The 27,500-nt window shown below is 36.5% G+C and overlaps 1 protein-coding gene across 3 annotated transcripts in view; it reads right to left on the reverse strand.

The window, feature by feature from the left end:
• Positions 1 to 27,500, reverse strand: part of FOXP2 (forkhead box P2) — a 422,877-nt gene that overhangs the window by 6,415 nt on the left and 388,962 nt on the right. For all 3 annotated transcript variants that reach the window (XM_065651464.1, XM_065651465.1, XM_065651471.1), the window contains 5 exons: positions 26,844 to 26,920; positions 26,603 to 26,704; positions 24,038 to 24,159; positions 22,651 to 22,720; positions 21,619 to 21,782 (listed from right to left, as the gene is read on the reverse strand). In XM_065651464.1, the coding sequence (XP_065507536.1) occupies positions 21,619 to 21,782; positions 22,651 to 22,720; positions 24,038 to 24,159; positions 26,603 to 26,704; positions 26,844 to 26,920 (535 nt within the window). The remainder of the gene's footprint in view (positions 1 to 21,618; positions 21,783 to 22,650; positions 22,721 to 24,037; positions 24,160 to 26,602; positions 26,705 to 26,843; positions 26,921 to 27,500) is intronic.

Here is a 27,500-nt window from a genome sequence, read left to right on the forward strand (position 1 = left end):
ATTCAGGGAGATCTGGACAGGCTTGAGCGGTGGGCCCGTGTCAACCTCATGAAATTCAGTAAGGCCAAGCATGAGGTCCTGAATCTGAGTCGGGGCAATCCCCAACATCAATATAGACTGGGAGATGAAGGGACTGAGAGCAGGACTGCAGAAAAGGACCTGGGGATACTGCTGGATGAAAACCTGGATGTGAGGCAGCAATGTGCACTTGCCACCCAGAAAGCCTGTTGTACCCTGGGCTGCATAAACTGAACCATGGTCCGCAGGTTGAGGGAGGTGATTCTCCCCCTCTGCTCTGCCCTCATGAGATCCTACCTGGAGTATTGCCTCCAGCTCTGGGGCCCCCAGTACAAGACAAACATGGACCCATTAGAGCAGGTCCAGAGAAGGGCCACAAAAATGATCAGAGGGCTGGAGCACATCCCCTGTGATGAAAGGGCGAGAGAGTTGTGATTGTTCAGCCTGGAGAAAAGAGGGCTCCGGGGAGACCTTCTTGTGGCCTTTCAGTACTTAAAGGAGGCTTGTGAGAAAGGTGGAGACTTTTTACCCAGGTCTGTAGTGATAGAACAAGGGGCAACATTTTTAAACTTGAGGAGGGTACGTTTAGATTGGACATAAGGAAGAAACCTTTTCCAGTGAGGGTGGTGAGACAATGGAATAGGTTGTCCAGAGAAGTTGTGGATGCCCCATCCCTGGAAGTGTTTGAAGTCACGTTGGATGAGGCTTTCGGCAACCTGATCTAATGAAGGATATCCCCGTCTGTGGCAGAGGGGCTGGACTAGATGACTTTTAAGTGTCCCTTACAACCCAAACCATACTATGATTTATTGCTATGCTTTCCTTTCCATGTTTATAACATTCTGACTACAGAACTTTTACTTTTTTACCAAATGAGTTCAGTTCCTTTAAGGGTGGTGCACAGGTTGTTTTTATTACATTTCTGTGGTTGGAGTGCAGCCACTGTACAAACAGGGAGGATAACAAGAAATAGCCATTAAAAATGCACTACACGTTAAGATACTTTTTCCTCTTGCGCTGTAATTTTTTAGTATTGAGGACCTCTTTTTTGCAACAACGGTTCAAAGATTATTTTGATGACTAATCTGTGAAAGAATTAATAGCTTAGAAGACTAATAACGATAGAAAACTTTCATTTTTGTCAACTATACTTTCTTCAGGATCAACAGTAAATCAAGATCAAAATCAAGCAGTTCAGTTGTCCACACAAAAATAAATTTCATAGGCTTTTTTGCCAGCAGCTTAAGAGTACAGCTCATAGAAAACACTGCCGTACAAATACCTCTTTCTGGAAGTGTCAGCACAAGGAAAAACACATAGACTCTTGAAACTAATATTTCTCGACTCCAGAGTATGTTTTTCAAAATCAAAGGTTGAAAGGCAAAGTTGAGGTATGTTGGTAAGACATGTAAAAGATTTTACATTTCTAGTTTTTTTATGTACGTTCTGAGGAGGAAGAAACTACACAAAATATATGTGAAAACTAAAAACTTTAAAAAAAAAATTCTGCAAGCAAAACAAGATTTGAGCACCCATCTTTTAAATTGCTCAATACATTCTTATCTTGAAGACTTTCAGTATAGTATATCTCAAGATATTCATTGTACATAGAACGCAAAATATTGAGATTGGTATTTGTATGTAACTAATAAGAAAATGTGTGTTTCAAGAGACAAACATATTTAAATCTTTATCTGCAAAATTCTACACTACCATTTTGTTATACAATGGGAGCTGTGTACTAAGAACAAATTTCCATTTGAAGTGCTGAGCATTTAAGCATAAATTCTGAAGAAATATTTATGCCATGTCTTTTTATTAATAACCATGCTACTCAAATCCTAACAACAGGTCATAGCTTAGTGATTTCTGACCTCTGATCAAAACTTACTTATCTACTACCTAATTGGAATCTTAACAAATATTAGTACGGTTCCTTGATGGACCAATCCTGGGTTCAGAACTAGTCAGTATTTTTATATCAATGACATGGAAGATAGAGATCATGGTTATTAACTTGACAGATATCAACAAAATAGGAGGTAATGTAAGGATATTGGTGAAGATTATGAGATTTTGAATATGTGACTACTTGAGAAAATCCAGCCAGAGGTTTAGAAAAAACTGTTATATGAAGAAAGGCTGAAATAAGGATGTCTTAGGTTAGAGTAAGAGCAACAGTCAGATGCTGGAATTAAAATCAGACCAGTGGATCAGGTTGCCTGGGGAGCCTTGGAGTCCCCATCCTTGGAGACCTTTATGAATGGGTTAGATGCACATCTGTGAGAAGTGAGTTCAGTCACTGCTAACTCTTTGGTAGAATAAAGGGATGATGAAGTCATCTCTTTGCAGGTATTATTAGTACACCATGTCCAAATATCCTTATCAAAATGGCTGTCTCCTACTGAACTAGACCTCTACCTGAGTTCAGGACTAACAATGCAGTTTAACAAGTGAGGAGATGCCTGCAGCAGCAGGAAAAATAAAATAAGGCAACGCTAAATTATTTCAAATAACTTTTTGGTAAATATACAAATAAACAAACGTGCTCATTTCCATGGATCACCTTCTTTACAGTTGGCAGATCTACAGTTAAAAAAGAAAATATTCCTTGTACTCCAGCATTTTCAAAATGAAATTCTCTGTGAGAGACCTTTGTAATATAAAAGAAGGATTCTAACAACTTGTAGAGCTACCTGCTCATCTGAACACATTACTTCTTCCTTGTTCACAGATCACAGAACGTGAAGTTCCTCTGTCTCTGTGGCTGCCTCAAACATTCATTCTTCCACATGCTTTACATGGAAATTTTTCTCTCACTCCTGCAACTGGCAAACTGCAACTACGTACTCTCATGTTCTCAGATGTATACTATATCCTTAAAAACACCATCATTTATAACATTTAACTGGAACGACTGCCAAGTGCCAGGAGACAGGTAACAGTTGCTGGACACTTACAGAGGCCTCATGAAGACAGTTTGTAGGCTGCTGGAGAAGAGCTTTGAAGCTTCAAAGGAAAAAGAAAGATAACAGGGCAGGCAGCTGAGGGATAAATATATACTAGGCAGGAATGTATAAAGCAACTTCCAAATATTTAGAGATGAAGCCAAATTCCCAAAGCCTACAATAACTTGTTTGATACAAGGTGAACTTGTCTCTTGAGTTTCGCACAAGATCAGCTTGATTCTGCCTTGGGAAAACTTGTTTAGTGTAACAGCTACTAAAATCCTGCTAAAATCTAGGCAACAGCAACAAAACAAGTGTTACATTCAACTTTTAAACATTAGAATGTATGCTGTTGCTGACAAGAAAACAACCAGATCCTATAACCAAGTACATGATTTCTTAATTAAATGGAGTTGAGCTGGTGTCAACAAGCAGAAAGGATACTTGATACAATATTCTCAATTATGGATAGCATGTTTTCTACAGAGGTTTAATGTCACATCAGCTTTAATGTAAGGGGATACCAAATCCAGCAAAACAGCAGTGAGAATGCAGGACAACAAAATATAAATAATTACAATAAACAAGGTTTGGAATTGGCTAGCAGAAATAGCGCTCATTCCAGGCTTTGAATAGAAAATACAACTTTTCTTTGGAAAAAATACGACGGCAGACAACGCCTTTTATAACCACCAGCACTGAGTTACTACAGAAGCCCTGAGCTCTTCCCTTCTTCAAAAACAAAGATTTAAGAATTTAAGTTTCCCCATGTTTCTTTCATCCAATTCTATGGAAGAAAAAACACAGAATTAGTTGATTTCTTATTTCTATATGTGAAAGAGAAAAAAAAATGAAGTGGTTTGGTGTTTAGTTCTGAAAGCTGCCTGAAAAGTGCCATGACCCCTCCAGTGGAACAAATTCCACAGTTTAGATCTAGGTCCTCTAACCGTTGTTGCCCATATCCACCCAAAATCTTTAATGTTCTGATAAAATCATTTAAGGGGAAGTGCGGTGGGACATTGTGATTGAGAGAGATGTAGTCTCTCAGACAGTTAAGTCAATGTAATGACTGGCACTGAAAAGACTTCGCTCTTGCCTTAGTATTGAAGACGTGGTAGATGTTGACAGAGAAAAGCTGCCTTGGTCAATGTGCTTACTGTGAGCTTTGTAGCCAAGTATATGGTCTGCAGCATGTCATATGATTTTTTTTTTTTTTTTTTTTTTAAGATCTTTCAGCGCATTTTTATTCCACATAGGGGTTGCAATAATCAGTCTCAAGTCATGAAAGGGTGATTTTTTTTTTTCCTGGGTTGCAGCTGAAAGTATTTTGTATTGCTATGGTGACTTAGGCACCTAGTAACACCAGGGAGTTTCTTTTTTTGGTTTTGAATGGCGTAGAGGGCAATAAATTAGATCACGTCTTGAAGTCCCTCCCAGGCTTATTTTCTATGAGACTTTAATTTTGATACTATTGACTCACTAGCTTTCCTAATGACTTCATGTAGAAGTATATAAAGATGACGAATTTTCTGGAACTCAGTTGAAGAAAGTTTTCCCAAGGGAATCTTCGGAACTGAATAATTTCTAAGCCATATGTGATATGACGACCTATGTTGATTATTTCTTTTAAGATTTTTCTTGCCTGTTAAAGTAATAAAGATTTTTAAAAGTTAAAAAAAAAAAATAGGTAACTTCTAAACAACTTTAACTGTTTCCCAAACCAAATCATGTAGAGTTTGACCCATTCTTCCTCATAGTTCTATAGACAACCTTAAGCCCACAAACATCACATCTCCAAAAACAATTGGTTCTTCAAACTGTACTATTTCTCCACCACATTTACTTCCATTAGATCAGCTATGCTTCAGCATATGAAAGAACAAAACAGAACTTGTTATATTTGTGTTACACAATATCTTTTATAGAACTCCACATTTCCAGTGTACCAGTGTAACTTTTTACATTAGACACCTGCAATTTTTATGTACATTTTTACTTATTATCCTGACTGGCCTCAATTCTTTCATGCTGTAGGCATCCTGAACTCCAAGTGCAATTTTGATTCAGCTACACAAACTGTTCCGTGTATATTCTGGGAGAAGATATTAAAAAGATCCACAGCTACAGAATTTTTCAAACTGTGGAAGTCTGAAAATTTTTGTGTCCAGGTCAACAAGGTAAGCTACTAAACCACAAAGCATACTGTGTTCAAACTAAGTAGTTCTGTGTATTTCTATATTTCAGTATCTGAAGAACATTTTTAATCTTTAGTTTTATCTGAAGCATCTTGGTTTTCTAAAGATATTTGTGTTAACATCTCACAATATACAAAATATTTTCCTAGTTTAACCTCTTGAAACACGTATTATTTACAACTTTTATTTCCCTCAGACATAGTGTTTTTAAAGCTGCGATTTTCAATAGACTTTTCCATAAAAATATTTTTCACCAAATATTATTTTTTAAAATAATAATTACTACATTACAGATGTAGTAACTGACCTGTACCTGTTTTTTGTTTGGTTTGTCCTTTTTTTTTTTTTTTTTGGTAGTAGTAGATCTGGACTGGTATTCCCTCACGAAGAGCTGTATCTCATCCTGCCAGTACAGCTCTAGGTCTGTAGGATATTCTACAGCAGTTTAAAAAGAAAAGCTCTCCTTTCCAATCCACTGTTTCAGATCTACAATTTTTATATTTATGCCTTGGTAGGCAAATGGAGACAAATCCTCAAATCCTACAGTATTTTCAATATATCTAATTCTATTACTTTGTCTCTTTACAATTTCATGCTATTATAAAAAGTTTATTATTTTTCATAAGTAGAAGTGAACTGTTTATTGACGTGAAAATGTACAGCCACTTAGGGAGATACTAATCCAAATATTGAGAAAGGAAGAAAGCGTATTAGATGAGTAATTAAATACAAATTCAGTAATGCTACAACTGTCACAGAAGCCATTATTATTTTTCCTTGAACATCAGGAATCACTTCCCCCATGTATTTATCACATATACTGAAAAGCTGAAGAAGTGCTATTATTTCTAGATAAAATAATGCCTATATGCAAATCTCTAGCAGGGAGGATGGTCCTTTTGTCACATATCCCTGTCAGGCAGCTGAGGCTGCGTTACCTCATTTTGTTAAGGAGGGAGTGAAGCTAAAACATCCTGGTGGAAGAAGACTGGAAATGTGATGCCTATAGAAGCACTGCGCCTCAGTTGGGGGTGTTTCTGGATGTGCTTTGTCAACCTGCCACTTTCAAATTACACCCTTCCACCCTGGGCCCTCCAAGGGCCGTGTTGAGAAAGAAAAAGAGAAGTAGCAACCTTTTCTTCTCTCAAATGCAACAATGAAGCACAAAACCTACCTTCAACACGTAATTTTTTCTCGTATCTATCATCTTATGCATCACTAAGGATTTCAAGCCTACCGTGGTGGAGCTGGGAGTTGCACTGACTTGGTGATGGAAAGCAGGGGCAACAGCCCCACCTGGCAGGCACTGCTGTGGACTCTGACAGGGGATAGGAGTGCACTGGAATAATTAAGCAAGCCACTAAATTTTGTCTTCTCTAGTTCCTCACTAGAGGAGGTGGCGTAAGATGGTGTCCTTCAGTCCACACGGTTCCTCTCAATGGCTATCCTACCCTTACACGTATCGACTGTTCCCCCTAATTGGACATCATCTGCAAACCTGATGAGAAAGAGGTCTATCCTCCAGGACATCAATAAAGATGTTAAACAGGACAGGTCCCAGCATATTCTTATGTCCCAGGAGAAATCAGAGAATACTCAGGTATTGCAAATTTAAGACCAGAGTAAAAGGCAAGAAAAATTATTAATTGGATGTGAAGATCTAGCATGAACATGGCAGAGGAAAACTACTCTGCATGAGTACGTATCTCTAATATCAGAGGGGAGTGGGACAGGAGGAAGATACCCATTGTTATTAATATCTGAAAATTTGAACTAAGTGAACACATGGTATATTTTAAAGAGAAGAACATGCCACAAGCAATATAGGGTGTCTGAAAAGGAGATATGAAGGATTAAGAAGGCAGTTTAAAGCAAAAAATCCCAGAAGAAAAGAACAAGTGATTTTATCTGTATCTTTTGGATTTTAGGTGAATATAGATAGCAGAAAATATTAAGGCATTACACTTCTATTAACAGAAAAAAACAAACAAACCCCCCCCCCCCCCCAACAACAAACCAAACCTTTAAAAAAAATACTTAGAAACTCATTGGTTAACAGGGCGTTCACAATTAGTTCTGCCTCAACTCCAAAAATATTTTCTTGCTTGTATTTGCACAGATAAAAGGGTTCTGGATTTCAACATTAGCAATTTTGCTAATGTTGTAGACTGTACTAAGACAGCACAAATTTTCAAAGATCTAATGAAAAGATTCCAGATCTGGAAGAACTTCTTGTCTTATTTGGAAAAAAAAAAAAAAAAAAAAAAATTAATGAACTAAAATTGAGAAATGAGGCTGTAAGCAGTCACAAGAAAAATCAGATGGAGATTAGGAGTGATTAGGGGTGACTGAAGGCTGAATAAGAAATGAGGGAAAGCCAAAGACATGAAGACAAATGGTTTCCTGGGATGAAATCCAGATCTCATTTAAGTCAATGGCAACATTCCCCTTGACTTCATTAGGGCCAAGATTTCACTTGTGAAGTTCATTCACAGCAGAAGATGTAAGTGAAATATGCAATGCATCTGACAGAAGGCTTAGGGAGAAGAGGGAATGACCAAAGGTGATACACATAGTGAACCATGTATTTTTCTACTAGACAAATGAGGTGGAATAACAAGTATGTATAAGACCACGGACTTTACTTGCCCTACGAAACTTCTAAAAGCAATACAACAGTAAACAAGGACATCTGATGGATGGATTTTTAACTTGCAAATCCTGTGACAAACTTCAAGAATCTAACTCAAATTAGATGTAAAGATTTGCCAGTAACAGAACTAGTTGGATGAAGGAAGAACCAAAGATTATTTCGCAACACGGATGTTGGTTAATAGCAAGAATTCTCTAAGATCCTACATTTGATTTCTATTTTGAACATAATTATGAATATCCCAGAAGAAGATATAAACAGAAGTAACAACACAACATATTTAAATTAGTCATATGTAAAGTTAACTGTGACAATCCATTTACTGCTGACAAATAAAGAAAGAAAATAAACTACCCATTTGCATCTGTCTGCTGTAACCACTTGGGAAGTACATGTTATTCTGAATCCCGCAATGGCAACTCTGCTTAAGAAGTGAAACCCCAGTATGTTAGACTAATTAGGAGAGAATAATGACAGAAAAAATAATAGAAAACCTGTATATGTACTTATAGTAGGCCCTCGCTTCAACTAGGACATTCAATGTACTTGACTATCTTTTAGCTATTATTCACTCATCTCAAAAACAGTATAGCAGAATCCAGAAAGGAACAACAGAACTGACCTATGGTATGGTAAACATATCTGTAGGAGGAAGCATTAAAAATGATAGGAGTACTTCAAATTTATTTAATTTAGCTGCTCCTGAAGTCAACACAAGAGGAGTAGCAGCCTGGAGATACGAGTAAAAGTGCTATACTAGAAATCTGGAAATGAGGAAAATACAGGAAAAAAGCTGAAGTTCACACTTCACCTTACCCACATTTAAGGGTCGCCCAATTTAAGATGGCATATTTATGATCATTTTATCACTACAGTTATCCCACTACTAATTTCTTCTAATGATAAAAAGGCACAGAGTTACTGCTAAAGAAAAGTTTTAAAAATACCCAGTAAGTTACACAGCTAATGAGCTGTGCATTTTTAATTTATTAAATATTTTTAAATAGGATTAAAATATATAAGTATTCAATAATTCTGAGACACCGCCTGTCATTACTCTACCAGAAAATGGTTTAACAGATATTGACCCTCACCCCACAGAAGCCAGCCAGAGATCAGAAGCAAACCTTGCATTTTTTCTTTCTATATCACAGGCACTTCCCAACTCAGGGATGATTTTGTGCAGCTTAGCTACAAAATACACCAATGCATTTATTCCTAAAGTTGCTGGAGATAGAGTTTGGTGCTTCTCACCCTGCCCAAGCACATCAAACTACAAACTGGTTCACTTTAAATTAGGGACAGTTAAAACTTGCAGTTTCTATTCTAAGTAAAGTTTGAAAATGGACATTGGTCGCAAATCAGAATGAAAAGCAAAGTACAAAAAGCAAGTTTTTGAATAATTTCAGGTTTACAGCAATGAGTCAGAGTTGGAAAAATGTTGAAAATAAAAATAATAAAAAACCACGAACAAAATATGTTCCCCTCTTCCTTTTAGCTTTGTACAAAGAAATAAGCTTTGTCCAGAGAAATTTCGGAAGAATAAATTGATAGAGACCAACATGATAATTTCATTTCCCTTTAACAACAACAAAAAACCCCCTGTGATTAAAAATGGGTAAAGAAAACATACCAATTCTTTTCTCAGATTATGAAACGGACATTTAAATTGACTAGGTCTTTTATTTGTTTTGTTTTTTAAACTTGTCAAGACAAAAAACAGGGATACCCTATCTGCACTGATATATTATCAGCTATGAATGTTAATAATACAAAAATAATCAGATGAAATCTTTCAACTGTAGATAAAGAAAGGATATTTCTGGAAAACTGACATACTAACTATTTTTTTTTAATATCAAATGAGGCTCAAAACTCATGCACAATTAGCCCTTCCTACAGGATCAAAATTTGTAGGGATCAAGTTCTGATTAAGAATATGACATTTAACATAGATTTTCTGATTCTCATGACTCTTACTAAAATTCCCAACCTTGACATTGGCTTGCTCCCTTTGGTGTCTAAACAAATGTATCTTCTCTGTGATACAACCACAAAAAAAGTAGGAGCTTGACTAGGAATTAGCTTAGGGCACAGGTCTCTGAAGTCTTTCAAAGCATCAACTGCATCTAGTTCAAAAGTCAAAAGTTAACATGCTAAACAAAGAAAAGGATTAGGGAGAAAAAGCACAGAAGTTTTTAAGGTAAAATTCAAAGGAAAATGACAAAGAACGATAGATTTGAGTGTCTGAATATTTTTGGGGTTGTTGAAGAATCATTGAAAAAGAGCAAGCTTGAAAACAACAAAAGTTTAAAAGAGGCTGTGGATATGGCATGCCCCGTAGTACCTAATGGTTGGGAAGTTTTAAAAATTTTACCTGTTACACAGAAATGTAGCAGCAACAACTAAATATCTCAAGCGTTATTTGCAGGTTAGAGCCAGAGAATGTTCTCTACGCAAAATGTGAAAATCGATTCAAGGATCCAGGAAAAGCTGAGAGAGAATTCGGACTGTACCATGTCTGGTTTTCATACATCTAAATATAAATACAGGCTATAATAAATGGTTTCTCTATTTCTGTTGAAATCTTTTACATCAGCAAAACTCAACTATCTTGGAAAGCATTTGGCTGATCAGATATTTAGAGGCAAAAAGGTTGAAAATAAGTTCTTTTACGAACACTTCCTGCACACTTTTGTGAGATTTTATAAGCAAATAATCAATATTTTTTTTACACAGTTGCACCTGAACATTTTGTTCTGTTGCAGCAGCAATGGATTAAATGGCGTTACACGTAAACCTGGGCATGGTACATCTTTTCTTCTGGAACAGTCTTTACTGTGCCCTTTACTGTGCCCTTGTGGCCAAGAAGGCCAATGGCATCCTGGGGTGTATTAGAAGGGGAGTGGTTAGTATGTCGAGAGAGGTTCTCCTTCCCCTCTACTCTGCCCTGGTGAGACCTCATCTGGAATATTGTGTCCAGTTCTGGGCCCCTCAGTTTAAGAAGGACAGGGAACTGCTGGAGAGAGTCCAGTGCAGGGCCACAAAGATGATTAAGGGAGTGGAGCATCTCCCTTGTGAGGAAAGGCTGAGGGAGCTGGGTCTCTTTAGCTTGGAGAAGAGGAGACTGAGGGGTGACCTCATCAATGTTTATAAATATATAAAGGGTGGGTGTCATGAGGATGGAGCCAAGCTCTTCTCGGTGACAACCAACAGTGAGACAAGGGGTAATGGGTTCAAGCTGGAACACAAGAGGTTCCACTTAAATGTGAGAAGAAACTTCTTCTCAGTGAGGGTGACAGAACACTGGAACAGGCTGCCCAGGGAGGTTGTGGATTCTCCTTCTCTGGAGACATTCAAAACCCGCCTGGACGCCTTCCTGTGTAACCTCACCTAGGTGTTCCTGCTCTGGCAGGGGGATTGGACTAGATGATCTTTCGAGGTCCCTTCCAATCCCTAACATTCTGTGATTCTGTGATTCTGTGAAAATGTTGATTAACAGGTACATTTGATGGGTGTGTTTAAGAATTTTCAGCAGGATGCTACCAAAATATTTCCTTTTCATAAGCAAAGTTTCTTGGAGCATTTATCTTTTATTTTATTTTTGCAAAGTTTAAGAGCTAGGACTTGAAGTGATGACTAGGCTTTGCCTGCTACAAGAAGCCTGGAGAATGGCCAGCCCTTCAATATGTTTTTTGCCGAATAGCTGATGGCAGCATTTAACAAGTAGAATCGCATGTCACACTCGGTAGAGATGAATGGGTCAAACTGGCCTGTGTAGGACTGTCTGCACCGCCCTAGCTAACATTTCTCACATTAGTTGAACCTTACGCTCACTGTATATTTTTTTTGTAAAGCCAAGGTTCATTCAATTTTAAAAATAAGAGCACTTAAAGATATTTAGCTATGACATCTGTTCCAGATTACAAAGTAAATGGATTTGGACAATCTCAGCTAGCCTCTAGTAAGACACGGCATACACGAAAAAAACCTTACTTTTTCCAGATTTATCAAAACAATGGAAGAAAATAGGGTTGCAAGGGACCTCAACAGATCATATAGTCTCTTCAACCGCTTCCCCTACTCCAAAGTAAGATCTTTGATACCTAAACCACTTCTGACCGCTTCCAATTTCCTCTTAGAAGCCTCCAGTATCAGTGGTTCAACAGTCTCTCTGTGCTGGTACACATATCAACATTTAATTATCCTACAGTCAGAAAGGTGTGGGTTTTTTTTTTTTTTGTGTGTCTACCCTAACTCTTCTTGCTGAAATACTAATCAATTATTTCTTGTCCTGTTTCCAATGGAGAAGGACAAGTTCATTCACATATTCTCCATATAGCATTCTGAAGACTATCATCAATTCCCCACACAGTTTCTCTCTTTTTCACACCCCAATATTAATATTTTTAGTCCTTCCTCAGGCTTCAGAAAAGGCCAATCAGAAGAACTGGGTGGAAGACAGACAGAGCCTAGTTTTACGTACAGAATTCCTGTTAAGGTTGCTTTCACAACCACGTACCTTTGTCAGCGCACAGCACTGGTGACCTGCTACAATTTCTAGAGTCATAAGAATGACTGCATATCCAGTCATCACCAACTCATATTTACACCAATGATTCCTCTTACATGTTAACACTTCAAACTTACTCTAACTCTTCTCAGAACATTTAGCCAAATTGTTAACATGTGAATACTAATCATGCCTCTCATTTTTATGCTATTACAGACTTAACATTTGGATGTGATGGGCAACATACTTGAAGAATATGTTATATCTGTATGGCCTCCGCAAGAAAACACAAATATAGTCTGCATGCAGACTGAGTTGATTAAGAGGTATCTGAGATATCCCATAGCCTAGGTTAACCTATCCTGCCTCTTAAGCATGTACTTTGGCCTGTGCTGAATGCAGACTTCTGCTTCACAGGACAGTGTATTCCAGCCAATGGAATACATTGTTCATTACGACATCTGTAAATATCTAGCCACAAAATAACAACAACAAAAAAGTTTTAAATTGTAATTATAGTAACTCCAGATGGATACAAAGGTATAACTATTTATTTCACGATGCCGTGAACAAAAGGGCATGCATAGTAACAGAACACTACTTGACGAGTCCTCATCTCAAGTTACTTCACTGCTACCAGTCATGGTTTACCTTTTCATTTAACGTATCTATAGTGCAGTCTAACGCCAACTGGCATTGTGTTAAACACTTCTCTAAACAAAGCCTGATGCTATTCTCCATGGCGACAGTAGTGTAAGTAAGTAAACACCTTCCATTCAAACTACAGCTGAAGATGATTTTCAAAAATTAAACAATTCAATTACTACCTAAAGACTGCAAGAGTTTGGGGCAGAGATTTGAAAATCCTTTTTGTTTTGCCTTTTGTACAGCACTTATAACAACAGGACCCCGGTCCATCCGTTAATACTTTATTATAAAAATAAACCACAACAGTTTGGCTGAATTTAGCTAAAATATGGTTTTGCCCCATAAGAACAGAGAGAACGAAGAAATACGTTATATACGACTACATCTGGAATGCTTCAAAAAGCTGTTAAAACCTACACAAGAAAATAAATCCAAACTGAGTAGTTTTATGGAATGGCTACTAGAAAGATGAGAACAGACAGTCTGTTGTATCTGAAAGAGCCTGTTTGGTCTACCAAAATGAAACTTCAAAGTTCACAGTGTGCTCTCTAGAACACGTTTGAGAAACAAAGAGGAAGAGTAAGAAAGATTACGCAAGCTAGAAGATAGCAGCTTATAATCAAAGGAATTATGTTCTGCAATGGCTTTCAAATTTGACATGGACTATGATAATTTTAGGACAGGAATTGTAGGACATAGTTGCCCACAACATTCCTGTGTTATTCAAACAAGAGGAGATTAAAGCTCAGAGAGCATTTTTGCAGCTGTGATGTCTGATAATGCCAAATTTGCAAGGCGTGAACGAGGAGAAACAAAGAAAACCAAAAATCAAGTTGGGGGAAGTCCCTAATTACCCAGAGTACTACTATCACAGCATAATACTGTATCAAAGAAACATTTCCCCTCATCCATCTCAATCAGAAGCTTATGGAAGCCTTTGAAAATGGTTAGTGAGAGGCCATGATCATACGAAGGCTCTGCAACATCATTAAACATCTATTAATGGGTACAGTGGAATCAATGAACTTGGTAAGTCAAGCTAAAGGAGGAAGACTACTGATCTGTTCAGCTTGATTTAAGATATACATTTAATATTCTTTAGTTGGAGGAAACCACAGGAATACTTGCAGTTATAACCCTAACAGAGACTACATCAGGGTCTGTGCTACACATATGCATTCCCAGCACTGTTCTAAATCACAGACTGCTATTAGATGCCAAGAGCTCATTTTCCCAACTGCACTTTGCCAGAAGATTGTGAACACTGCTTTTGTATACGGACTTCACCAGGTATAATCACGTCTTTAGTCATCTGGAGATTTGATTACTTTAATGTGACCTACACATGGGGTTTCACACTGAGACAAAGTCTTTCTATAAACTCTTAAAAAAAATGCATTGAAAGTTCTAGTCTTTTGAAATGTATGAAGTGCCCAGAGTTTTCTAAAATTTCTTAAGTCTCAAGAGCAGTCAAATAATAATACTTCTCCAGCATAATTTCCTACATTTTTCACTGAATCTTTGCTTGGATTTATGGATCATAATTTAAACTACTGGTATAAACATTACCAATTGGCTATAATTGTATGTTTTTATTTAACTGTTTACACAACAAGTAAACGTAAAGGCGCATTTCGGACACGTGCATTTACAAAAAAATCTAGAGAGTCCACTTCCAAAAATTTTGGCTTATCATATTACAGTTACTAAAAATCCAAATGCAATCATAAAAAGTGGATAAAATTCATAACTGTACATGCAGTTTTAGAAACACACTGTAAATGGAACTGTCATCTCAGCTTTCGTGTTGTACAAAGACAAGAATCTCTTGTGAACTAAATTTAAGAGTTACACAACCATATTGCAGAGAGATTTATTTGCACAATTTCAAACACATTTTAACCACCTGTAACAGTATTTAAGATGCCGCCTTTTCTTATACAGACCTGTTATGTGAAAAGCATAAATATCTTGCCCACGACAGCAGCACCACAAAGTTTTCAGCAAAACAACTTCCAAAAAGCTTCTGTGAAACCCCACAGGAGCCTACCAACTTCTACGAACCATGCTATGGGGTTCTGACAATTTTCAGCTGAAGGCACTATATCTCTGGAGTGATCTTTTTGGGAATACACTGTAAAAGTGCAACAATTGGGGCTGGAATAATGTAAAGAAGAAATAGTAAATTCTGATCCAAAGTACGACACGCAACATTTAGAAGCTAAGGAGGAAATGATAACGGACTGGAACATCAGTCTTGAAAGATAAGAAAATTGATGAGCAGGAGCAAAACGTAGAGGAAAAATGGACTGAAAAGTAAAGTAATACCAAAAAAAAAAAAAAGAATATAAACATTGAGGAAAATATTCAAGTGAAAAGTTAGGTCAATGGGAATCGTGAAAAATATTATTCAATAAATATTAATTATAATATCATTGCTTGTTTTTCCATTAGTGCCCACAAGTGAGTGGCATTGTATGAAAGTAGGAAGGCACAGTAACAACTCAAAAGAGTTTACTCTTGCATGATCCATACAATCAGGAGGCAAAAAAAATTGTAAATGCTTAGAAAATAGTATGATGAAATGTTGGATTCCTGGACTTGCCTGTCACTTTCAGATGCTTTGCGAAGATGCTAGGCGAAGTCAAAGCTATTTCACTGTGTATTCTCACAACAGAGCTTCTTTTAACAGGAATATTCTCAGACAAAAGCTATAACCTTTAAGATCCTGTTTCCTAGCTATTCCTGTTGTCATTTAAAAATAAAAATCAATTGTTGTCACAATGTCTCTTTGCCCATTATCTTCCTTATGTTAGATTTATGAATAAAAACGTGTGAAATTAAATTATACAGGCATTAAAATATCATGTGATTAGGTTAAACATTTTTGATGAACAAGGATACCCAGAAATACTGTAACTGCTACCACATTCATTGACTCAATTACATGCTTCTCACCTATTTAATAATGCTTGTTACATCCCTGTTAATTGATGTGCTTCAAGAGTTTGTTTTCTTATACACTATGTCAAGTCTTATATAATGAACAAGAGACTCAGATCATAGCAGTCTCCTAGAAGAGAACAAGCCTCCAAGGTAAATGCAAAGAGATCATGAAATGGGACAATGCGATAACAAGAAAAAGAAGAAAAAAGGAAAAAAAAAGAAAAAAGAAGGAAAGACAGGGGACTGGAACATTATGAAGTTAAAGAAACAAGGGAATGAAAGGGATTAAAACTGGAATGATAGGTAACCTACTGTAAGTGGTGTGAAAGCTTAACAGTGGGGGACTGGAATAATCAGACATGGGAACGACCTGACAATGGAATGCTTTCAAACTGAAGCACCTCAAAAGTAAATGATCTTAGAGCAGAATAATCATATTTGCCTCTGGGAATAAAATTTAAAGATAAAAAAGTTTGATAAAAAAACCTCCAAGTCTGATGATTATGCAGATAGAGCTGTAGAAAGAAATGATCCAGTCAGGGCAAAAGTGGGAAAGGTAAAGGAGTAGGGTTGGGAAAGACTGCAGAACACAAAGGAAAAGGTGACTGAAACCACAGATGGTTGGAACTCACCTTTTCACAGGCAGAATCGAAGACTACCCTGGATAAGCTCGTTTTTCTAATTCATCTCAGACTGACTGTTACACTTGTTCATTTGGACAAAAGTTTTTCTTTCTCACAACAACGTAACTTGAAGTTTTCTAGAAACAGCTTTAAAAATAATGGGATAGATGTGTGTCTTGACATTTGGCTTCAAACAATTCCTGTCTTACAGAGAACTGCACTACAACACTGAACACAAAGAATCATATTTGATATGAGGATATAGGAATTCACTTTTTAAGAAGTGACTCTAAAAAAATAATTTTTGGTTTTCACTGTACTTTTTTAAAAAGCAATCAACAATTAGAATTCTAGACGTTAGAATGACATCCATTGTCTTCAGGATTCTGGATTTGCTGTTAGAAACTGGATTATTTTCATATGTTAATTGAGAATATAAGAGATTAGTTGTGTTGCCCTTAGTCTACACTGTCATACAGCATGAGCAGGGAGAAAACCATGACAACAGCTCCCTTCCACAAAACCTCACCAACAGGATATTTGCATTTTTGTTTCCTCAATTGCTATGAATGAACAGCTTTGCAGATTAAAATTTTACCTTTTTCCCTGAACTTTATAAATGAAGTAAAATGGCATTTTGCATGATGCATTTGCAAAAATATGAACATGTGGACAAGAGATGCACTAAGTGTTCTGGTGATAAAACACCCTGGTCCATGCCAGTTGTAAAAATCACTTAAGTGTGATCAATCTAGTAAAAATGCACAAACACCAGGAACACAGCTGAACATGATTTCCATCCCCGATATTCCATCCCAAGAATGAGAAATCTTGAATATGTAACAGAGACAGGAAAAAAAATAGCACAAAGTTAATTTCATTATGAACCTGAGGTTCATTTAAGAACCTAAATTTATTGTCTCTGAAGGAACTTTCAAATCCCTCCAAAACTCCTTGGCAGTATATTGGCTATGACATGCAGGTTAAAAAGAAATTGTGTTATCACTAATGCATGAACTGTCATTATTGTCCCTAAGTATCATTCCATGTCTTATCCAATGTTGTTGTTTCTTCACGGACAAAGATTTTTCCAAAGTTTCCTACAGCTGTGCAGCTTTAATTGCACTTGTTGGGATATTTGCGGTTTCTTTTTTCACTTCAGAAGTATGCATTTATACCTCAAAGGTGTGTACTGTCGAGCTTCTAACTAAATCAATTTACAATCGTTACACATGATTAGCAGCACCTAGTTCTATATAGATAATGAATTTTTGCATATAAAATACCTTCAGTTGTGTTTGTCACTTTGAAACCTGTTGCTTATCAGCTAAAACCCACAGTGATTTTGGAGTAGTCCATGTTGAAAAAATGAAGGAAGAAACAGAGTCTCAAGTATTGGCTTAAATTAAAAGACAATTGTTTGACATTGATGACAACGGATATTAGAGGAAATTGGAATTTTAAACAGAACATAGATGACCACACTAAGTAACATATCTTCTCTGTGAAGATTTATGTCAAGGGAGTACTTAGTGCCAACATCGACCTACCAGGAATCAGATTTGAGGACTAATCAAAGACAAAACTTGGATTTAATACTGCTAAAACACAGAAAGTAAACCTAGGATCTGAGATCCTACCAGTGATATGCTGCATACCAAATCATGAAATTACCATCTTTCGTCAGACTGGCAATGGAAACTGGGAAGCTTACAGCATAAAATTTCAGATGCTTTACGTAATTATTAATACAGGAGATTTCCCAACTACCATGCCATGGATATACTGATCAGCTAAAACTTACTGTAATATTTTTAAGTGTTCAAGAAGTGTAAGAAATGGAGCAGATGATATATATCATTATCCAAGGCAAAAACTGCAAGCTTTTAAAGTGCCACTGCCCTAGATACACTGGCTGGGACTCACTGCACTTGACAAGCATTTAAATGTTACATATTTACTTGAAGTTCTATACCTACCATCTTCCTCTACTCAGTGAACAGTGACTATTTTCTAAGTAAGCTGATTCACCTACCTATGTTGGATACCTGTCCACAGGTGGATATGTTGCCAATTCTAACTGCTTTTACTACTCTGTTTCGAAAACTAGATATGAAGTGCCAGGTTCAAATCCAAAGACTGGAATAATTTTCCCACTTTCTGTCGCTCAGGAGCTAAGGTATTACAATAAAAGAAATCAATTTCTCTGATAATGCTCTTATGCTCAAAGCACAGAATTATTGACTACTGTATAAACACACAATTTTCATTATGTTTATAAAAAGATGGATTTATGCTAAAAAAGATAATATGAACATTCCAAAATAAGAAAACTCCGCTATCATACATTTATCTGATAAAATGATATTCTAACAACCAAATGCCTGAGATGCTTGGCTTTGACACTGTCACTAGACTCTCCGCATTTCCTGCTGATGCTCTAATACCAAACAAATGTCTCTCCCTGGAAGCTTGTCTAGAATCCAAACTCTGCCCCTTCCCAACTGAATGCTCTGGTCTCTAAATGGCATGCAACCTCTTCCCTCTTTCACCAGTACTATGCTCCATTGCTCCTGGTTGTATGCCAGCTTCAAGATGGCAATGTAATTGCTCAGCATATTCCTGGTGTCACGGCTAGTACATTTTCCTGGGAATCAGGAGATGGAGGTTCAGTCTACCTGGAGATTAATAAAGCCGCCTACTTCATAGGTGAATGCAGTAATTATGACCCCCACAAGAACACTGCTCGAGGGGAGAAATGCCCAGACTTCCTGGGTCAGCCTTCTCAGGAAGCTCCAAGTAAGTGGATGTCTGTGGCAATAAAATATATTTTTTTCCAGTGTATTAACATTTTCGTTAAACAAAACCCAAACAAACAAAAAAACCCCACGAACAAACAAAATACCAACCAAAGAACAACAACAAAAATACAAACAAAAAACCAAACCAAATGTGAGAAGGAATCCTTGGCAAGGAAAAGGCAAAAATTTCACAAGTGAGCAGATATCTGGTCATAATCTGTATCTTTTGGTTGAGAGTTCATGGTTTCACAGAAGCTTGGTAATCTTACACTAAATTTGGTGCAAGGGATGAATGAGCATAACCTTTTTCTCCAGTAGTACCTCAGAGCATTTACATTCTGTTGCTTCAATCTGTCAAGAACTGAGCAACACGTAGTACTAAGTTTCAAAAAAGCCACCATGGCAAGTCCCGTAACTGCCAGTTTTGACAAATGATGTATCATCGAAATGAGAGAAGAAGGCTGAATCTTGAGTTAGGGCATACCTCAAGTTATTTGCCTTTTTTATAGGCAAGAATTGCTACAATATGCTGTATTTTAGCTATAAACACAGCAATAAATGTAGCCCTATCTACATAATCAGATGCACAGAAATCTCAGTTTATCCAGCGGAATGGCAGACAGTACATAAGATATGTAAACAGATCTGCCAAACACTTACAAAACAACTTTAATAGCAAGTGTCATTCTTTTCTGTAAAGTAGCTGTTTTTAACACACATGATCTAACTCTTGTTTGCTCTTTAAAGTTTTATTGTCTTGGCATTTTATACAGGAAGAGAGCATTAGCATACTCAGGAGAACTGCTAAAAGTAAAAGGCCTCAAGCTACCCACTGCATGGTTGATAGCATAAAGCATGGGATATAAAAACTTTTGTCTGATTGCTCACTTTACTTGTTTTAGAGTAGAGTTACTCTCAAGAGCATATATTCATGTTCTTTCTACTTCAAGTTTTATTACTTCTTTTGTATTATTTAATACATCTAAAGACACTTCCAAAAGACAAATTTTTCCATTTTGAAAAAGTAATGGTTTGGAACCTGATAAAATACATGAATGTTCACAGCATATTATTTTCAAAGGCAAGTAGAATAAATGTGCAATAAAACAATTAAATGTGTGACAATAAACATTTCTATGCGATCATAGACATATTAAGACGCCAAACAAAAGAAGAAAAACTGGGCAAAATATTTCCCCTAAAAAGGTCAGATCAAAATGGATTCTCCACACACCAGAGCATAAGTAAAAAGCGAGTTTGGTCTCAATTACTGTTATGCTAAATATCCCACTCTAGAAATTAAAATGAACGTTAAAAATGTGAAACAGAAAATGGAATGAAAAAAAGCAAATCAGATCAGCTATTTTAAACACAGGAAAAAAAGAGACCATAATTGTACATACACATTAAAAATCATCCTACAGTAAATTTAAATCTATGTCTACTTAGACATCAGGCCGCTAATTATTATATAAATAACCTGGGAAACAATACCTCCAAGATACATGTTTTACTATTTAGTAAACAAGAAACTGCCACGTTTGACACCACTGATTAAGGCCAGGCATTTCTAAAGCTTCAGACACATTTCTGAAATCCACAATACATCAATTTTTAATACTTCCACTCTCTCAGCTCCATTAAAAAGATGGTAGGGGAAAGATTTTAGAGTAATTAATGATATAGTTAGCTGCTAAATATTAATAGGAATCGTAGTCTTGCATAAAATATAACATATAAACCTTGCCAATACAGACGCACCAGTAATTAAACTTGAATATGTAATTACACTGATTTATACGACAGACAAAAAGTTACACTTTACTGGCTTCTATGTAAACTGTGGGCAACAGTTAAACTTTGCATTTTATGGTTTATATAAATGGGCAATATCTCTACTACAGTCCATAAATGGTTTAGAGACTCACAGTTAAAATTACAACTAATTCCAACATGAATGTTCTGACTATACCTTACATACCAGGCTGTGAAAATGACCACGGAGATCAGCCTCCCGTTACATTCAACGCTTGCAAGCAAGTCAGAGAGGTTTTTTTTCGTTCGTTTGTTTGCTTGGTTTTTTTTTAAAAAAAAAAGCTTACACCAACCTTACTACAAAGTAAATGAAGACTTATCTATTTAAGTGGTTTAATATAAATGTTTAGTTTCACACATTCCAGATGTTTCACTTACCACGTTGCAAAGCACTTTTCAGTAACATTGTGTCTTAGAGTAAGGCATTTTTTTCTTGAAAGGATGCTAAGAGCACTTACATGTGAGGCTGAGGAGAGCAGCCCGGACTGCTGTTTCCATTACTGTCAATGTGATCCAGCGAACCATTGAGATCTTCATGGACTGCCTGCAGTAAGCCACTGGATGCGTTATTTATCAGTCCTGGGTTACTAAGCAATGGTAAACTACTCTCTGCCAGTGCAGCCTAACAAAACGAAGAGTAAAAATAAAATTATTAGTTCATGCATATACGAATCACTTCTAAGTGTTCATACGCATATAAATGTACACACACAAAGCTGTGTGAATGTGTGTATGGAAGTACACACACACACACAATTTTGGGTAGTTGTAGAGGCAGTCACAAGGATTTTGTGCATTTTCCAATTATTTTCACATTCTGAATATAACAGCAACTGTATTTCTGGTTTACTGTTTCTCTTGTATAGGTTTCATTACTTTCCATTATTAACTATGTTCCAATATTCATAGCACTTTCTGGTTTTACATCATTTTTTGACTTTGAATTACACTTAACCCCTATGCCCTTCCACACAATGTATGGCTCCTTTATAATGCAGGCAGCTGCTATACTTTAAAAAAAATGACCAGAACTTAACTCAATATAAAAAAGTCCTGACATTTGCCTCTTCTGCATAAAAATTATATATTATAATTAAACTTTAAAGTTTTTGCCATGAGCACCATGTTCCCCAACACTATGATGTGAAATCATTTATGACAGCTTGGATAAATATTAATGCATATCCACATGCATTTGCAAAAGCTTCTATCAATCTAACATTTGCAGCAAAACTGAGTGTTCCAGATTTTGCCACAGGGTGTCCTTCTTGCTTCTTCACATCAAAAGTAGCATGAATAAGAACTAGTACTTGCAGTGCTAGGTAACACAACTTACTTGAATGACAAACCCAACTATTTAGAATGACTACCAGGTCCACACAAACATAAATATAGGTAACTCTATACCAAAGTACAACAGGAAATTAAATATGTCACACATACGAACATAATTAGTGTGTGCAAAGGAAGAATAATTTAATATTTTTTACCTGCAAGCTTGCATTAAGAGCTGCTCCATAGCCTAAGCTGGTGGGTATGTTTTTCACTAACGTTGGGCTTCTGAAAATAAATGATTTTTCAAAGTTTAAATAACAGGCAGACATCCTGGCTGGCTCATTGGGTTAATGGATCAGTTTTTCAGCTCAGAAGACCAGAGTTTTAAAAGGAAAATGAAATGAAGTTGAGGGTGAAGGGGCTCAACCCGCTAGAACATAGTGATTTACTCGCATCAGCAAAGCAAAAGCCTTGTTGTAATTAGGCCCACGTGGAAATTTGCTCCAAAAGCAGGGCCGTAGTGACTTGTAAAGGTTCTGATTTCACTGAAAGAATTTCACAGAGATAGCTTTAAACTTTGTACAACACCTGCCTCGGCTACGCTTGCTGTGTCATTTGGTTTTGGTTTTCTGAAATAATGCTGGTACACATTTGAATACATTAGATACAACCACGCTAAGGTGCTGAATAAAACGATGTTACTCTTCCCTCCCAAGAAACTATGAGGGTACAACAATGTATAAATAACTGTAAATGAACAATACAGTGGATCAATTAGTTTCCAGCAAACGTATATAAATCAGACTAGAAATACTATATGCCAGATCACCAACGAATTTATTTTCAATAAAATTAGTGCCTCCAGAGGTCAGCTGGGTGCCTGTTTACAAACAGATCCATTACAGAAATACGGTATCTTCCTGCAAAGAAAAACCTCCAGCTTCCCCCTCTGCACCTTTGGAATTCTGAATGGTTTTATCAAAACGAATTATATACTCTAAAGGAATAAAAAGCATCCACAGAACCAGTCGTACTGACATGGGATTAATTTGAAACTAGGGCAGTAAGCATGCCAAAGGTCCTCCTGTGAAGGCTTCTCATGAATACTACCCTCATCAAGAAGATATTTTTGAGGTCAGTACTGTAGTGCATGATACCTATATTCCAAAATGACCTTGAACGACCCCCTACTTCTGTCAAAGGTTTACAGTAAAAACAAGCGCATATGAAACTCTAACACATGGGCAACACATGTACACAGGACTATTTTTAATATATAGTAGAAGAACTTTTGGTAGATGGAATTAAAATGACAAACACATGGTGAAATACATTGGAAAAACAAAAACCATTATCGCTTTCCTCTGCAGCAGACTATATGGGAAAGGTAGGCAGGCAAGGAATGTACAGAAAATAGCATTTACCACAAAAATGAAATAAATGTTAGCTCACTGAAGAGAATGCACCAGCACAGCTATTAGCTTGCTCCATATTCTCCACATAAGTGCTCACTTTGTCTGTCAGGTTGTAGTACACAGAGGACTCACTTAGGTTACAGAATTACAGAACAACTCAGTTGAACAAAACCAACCACCAACGTACCCTGTTATCTTTTGTGACCTTCGCTTCTGGTACTCTACTTCATCCACTGTCCATACTGCTCCTTTAACATTTTCTACTCGAACAAAACACTTGTGCAGGCTAAGATTATGACGCACTGCATTCTAAATCAGACACAAAAGGGGGAAAAGGTAGTAAAATTAATACAATTTAAGAAGGCAGCCTATGCAGTATACTTTGTTAATCTTCTTATTTTAAATCATAGTGAAAAATCTCAATTTAGTTAAAGCATTAAATTCAAAATATGTATAATATTGTAAACCCCAAACTTACAAATTACTGGAATCTGTGGTTTGAACTTTGTGATAACAGAACCTTCCAAGCTATTTTAATAATAGCTGTGTCAAAACCTTCCTTTCATTGAACTGGTCTAAATTGCAATATCTGTACAAATTACAGTATCTTTGAAAATGCCAGAACAATTAGGTCAGCTCTGTTGTGTCCCTGATCAAGCACTTGGGGATGGTTGAAATGTCCAAAGGAACCAGTCCTGCTTGAGGTATTAAAATGCTAAAAAGGCTACAGTGACAAGTGTTAATTTTGCACAAAGCTTTATGCAAATAAGCTCAAAGGCATTCTTTTCATCCTTATAATAACGAAATGACAGAGTTTGTTTATTCTGTATTATTAGATGACATATGCAAGTTACTTTGCAATACTCTCCCTGCATAATAGGACATACTTAGGCTTTTAAAAAATATTTTCTCAGTAAAGTTTTTTTTCCCTTTTTTTCCTACTGTTAGACAGAAACTGAATAAAAAGCATCTCCTATAACCTGAATGTATATTTTCTCCACCACGATTATGCAAACAGATGTTGTTGGCTGCTTTGTATTAGAGTAATTACTCAAAATTAACATTTTTAAATCAAATTAAGTCATTCTTAAAATTTAAACTATAATAAATACACAGCAGACAGCATAATTTACTTCAAATATTTCCCATAAATCAAATTATAAATCTAAGCAAATATTTCTTCCTGTCAAGGTAAACTGGCGTATAGCTATCAAGTACAGTCAGTAATGACCTAATTCTTATTTTACGAATATAAAACAAAGTAATTTTGATGAAGATTTCTTTCTATTTGCACAAAGACAAGCTTCTGGCTTGCTTTAAGAAAAGAATTCTTAAAAAAAAAAAAAAAAAGGAGGAAAAAAAAAAAGCATAAGCAGATCTAGCATCTGACCTGAAATCCAAGGATTTGATTGATCTTAATGCCCATGGCTCTGAATATGATAATTTTAATATTAATGAGCAAATGAGCAGTTTTATTATGCATGCGATATAGTTAGAACTAATAAGCTGTTCAGAATGAGTTTTGCTGGATCCCCGAGCTGTGGAGATGAGACCAAGCTAAGATATTAAATCACCTTTCATTTCTTTTAAAATTTCCTTCAGTAAATCAAATGACGGAGCATTCGCTACATTCTCTAATGAGTAACAAAAGAAAACGTAAATCTTCAACATAAATATTACTTATTGAAAAAGCTCTAAAACATATTTTCTACAGATTACCCCTGACATTTTCATCTTATAAAATACATATCAAGTAACCATGCATAAATAAAACAATTACATTCATTTACAGTACAGCACCACATACTGTAGCAACTAATAACATCTAAACATTTTGCAAATTAAAAGCGTTCTGAGCTTCACACCCATATATCTGTAATCGCTTGCCAGATTAATTTGCATTTTAAATCCAAATTAATTCACTTTAGCATATCTCACAGTCTAAAATTCTTAGTATGCTGATGAGTGCTTTGCTGCCTCTATTCTTCTCAGCTACAAACATTTTCCCCCTTTTGTACCAAATGGCTTGTGGCTAATTGATGTTTCTGACTGCTTTTTGAAATGAAAATAAAACAGTTCACTTAGTCTGTGCTGAGTGCCCTTATCTTTCCAGACGTTGCTCTTTTTTCCAAAAATAGATGCACAGAACTAACATTTTTTTAGCTCCTTGTAGGATCCAGACAATGAAGTTGTTTGGACAGGGATATAGATGAACCCTTTTGTCTAAGTAAATAAACTGCATTTATGTTCTGACAGGATAATATTCACTTTACTTTCTTTTAGTTCCAGCTGAGTAGCCATGGCCCTCACTCCTGTGGCAGCTTCAGTCTGTCTGATGAGGTATGATGTGTACAAAAGGCACAGACCAAGACAAAACCTACAGCCTCCATTTGTTGCACAAGGCAAACAGACATTTTTCAAACTAATTAGCCAATAATATGCAAGAGAAAAAGTAATATAGTGCGACTAACAAAGGTGTTGATGATTGAGTGCTCACACTGTAATTAGTGTGTCAGGCCCTCATTTCTCTGCCAAGCCTCAGCTATTAATTGCACCAAATTAGAAAACTATATCAGAGGCAAAATTATTCTTTCACTTGTCATTTTGAGAGAGGGAATTCATTCCATTCAAGAGGCAGGTTAAAAAGAGGGGAAGCAGATACTAATCTGCTTATGTCATGTAAATAAATGTTCCTTGTGCTATCTGTAAGGAACTGCACTAGGCATCTTTAAACTGCCGGCAAAGAAGTTACCTTCCAAGTTGCTGCATTACGCCTGAAGTAAGCAAATGTCCGTGTAAACCAGCTGTAAATTTCATTAAGTGTTAACTGCCTGTCACTCGATTCCATGATAGCCTGAAATGAGACAAGATACATAGTGACACAAAATAATGGTTTACTAACAAGACTGGATGACACTTTCTCAGCCAAGCCTTACTTTAAGCATTAATGAATTTTAATTTAATCAGGCAAACTTAATTTTCTCTCTACTTACCTGCCTTATGAGAGTTGCATAAGTAAATGGAGGTCTGACATCTGCATTTTTATAAAATTCATAGTTTGGGGCAATTTCTGTAAAATAAAACCACACAAACTGTACATTAATGGTGTTAGCAGCCTGCATTGTTGTATTATGATTGACGACTTTGTTTCCTGCGTGCTCACAACAATTTTCAAAGGAACTACTTACTCAGGAATGCACAAAAGGCCGCAGACAAGCAAATTATACCAAAAAAGTCTTTTCTGTGCTCCTCGACGTAAAAGTGCAAATGAAGTGTGCCCCAGTCGGTCGCATAACGTGCGCCAGCAGCGGCGTCCCCAGCCACCCTGCGTGCTGCCAGCAGCGAGACCCTTTTAAAATGTGCTGAGTATTTTCCTACATGGTCATACGGTGATGGTCAGCCATCTCCTCCCCTGCCCTCTCTTATTTCCCGTATAAGACATCTCTTTGTACAATTTTTGTCTGGTTCGCAGAGAAGTAGTACACTAACATGCATATACTGAATTAAATATGGTTAGCGCAGGCTGACAGCAGCTAAAGGAGTATATATCATCACTAACACCAACCCTTTTCAGGTATCCGGTATTAACTTCTTACACTAAACCAAAACTGTTTCAGAGTGTCTTTTCTTTCAGTTTTCTATTTCTTTAT

The sequence above is a fragment of the Caloenas nicobarica genome, chromosome 1 (genome assembly GCF_036013445.1).
Source record: "Caloenas nicobarica isolate bCalNic1 chromosome 1, bCalNic1.hap1, whole genome shotgun sequence".
In the NCBI taxonomy this organism is placed as follows: domain Eukaryota; kingdom Metazoa; phylum Chordata; class Aves; order Columbiformes; family Columbidae; genus Caloenas; species Caloenas nicobarica.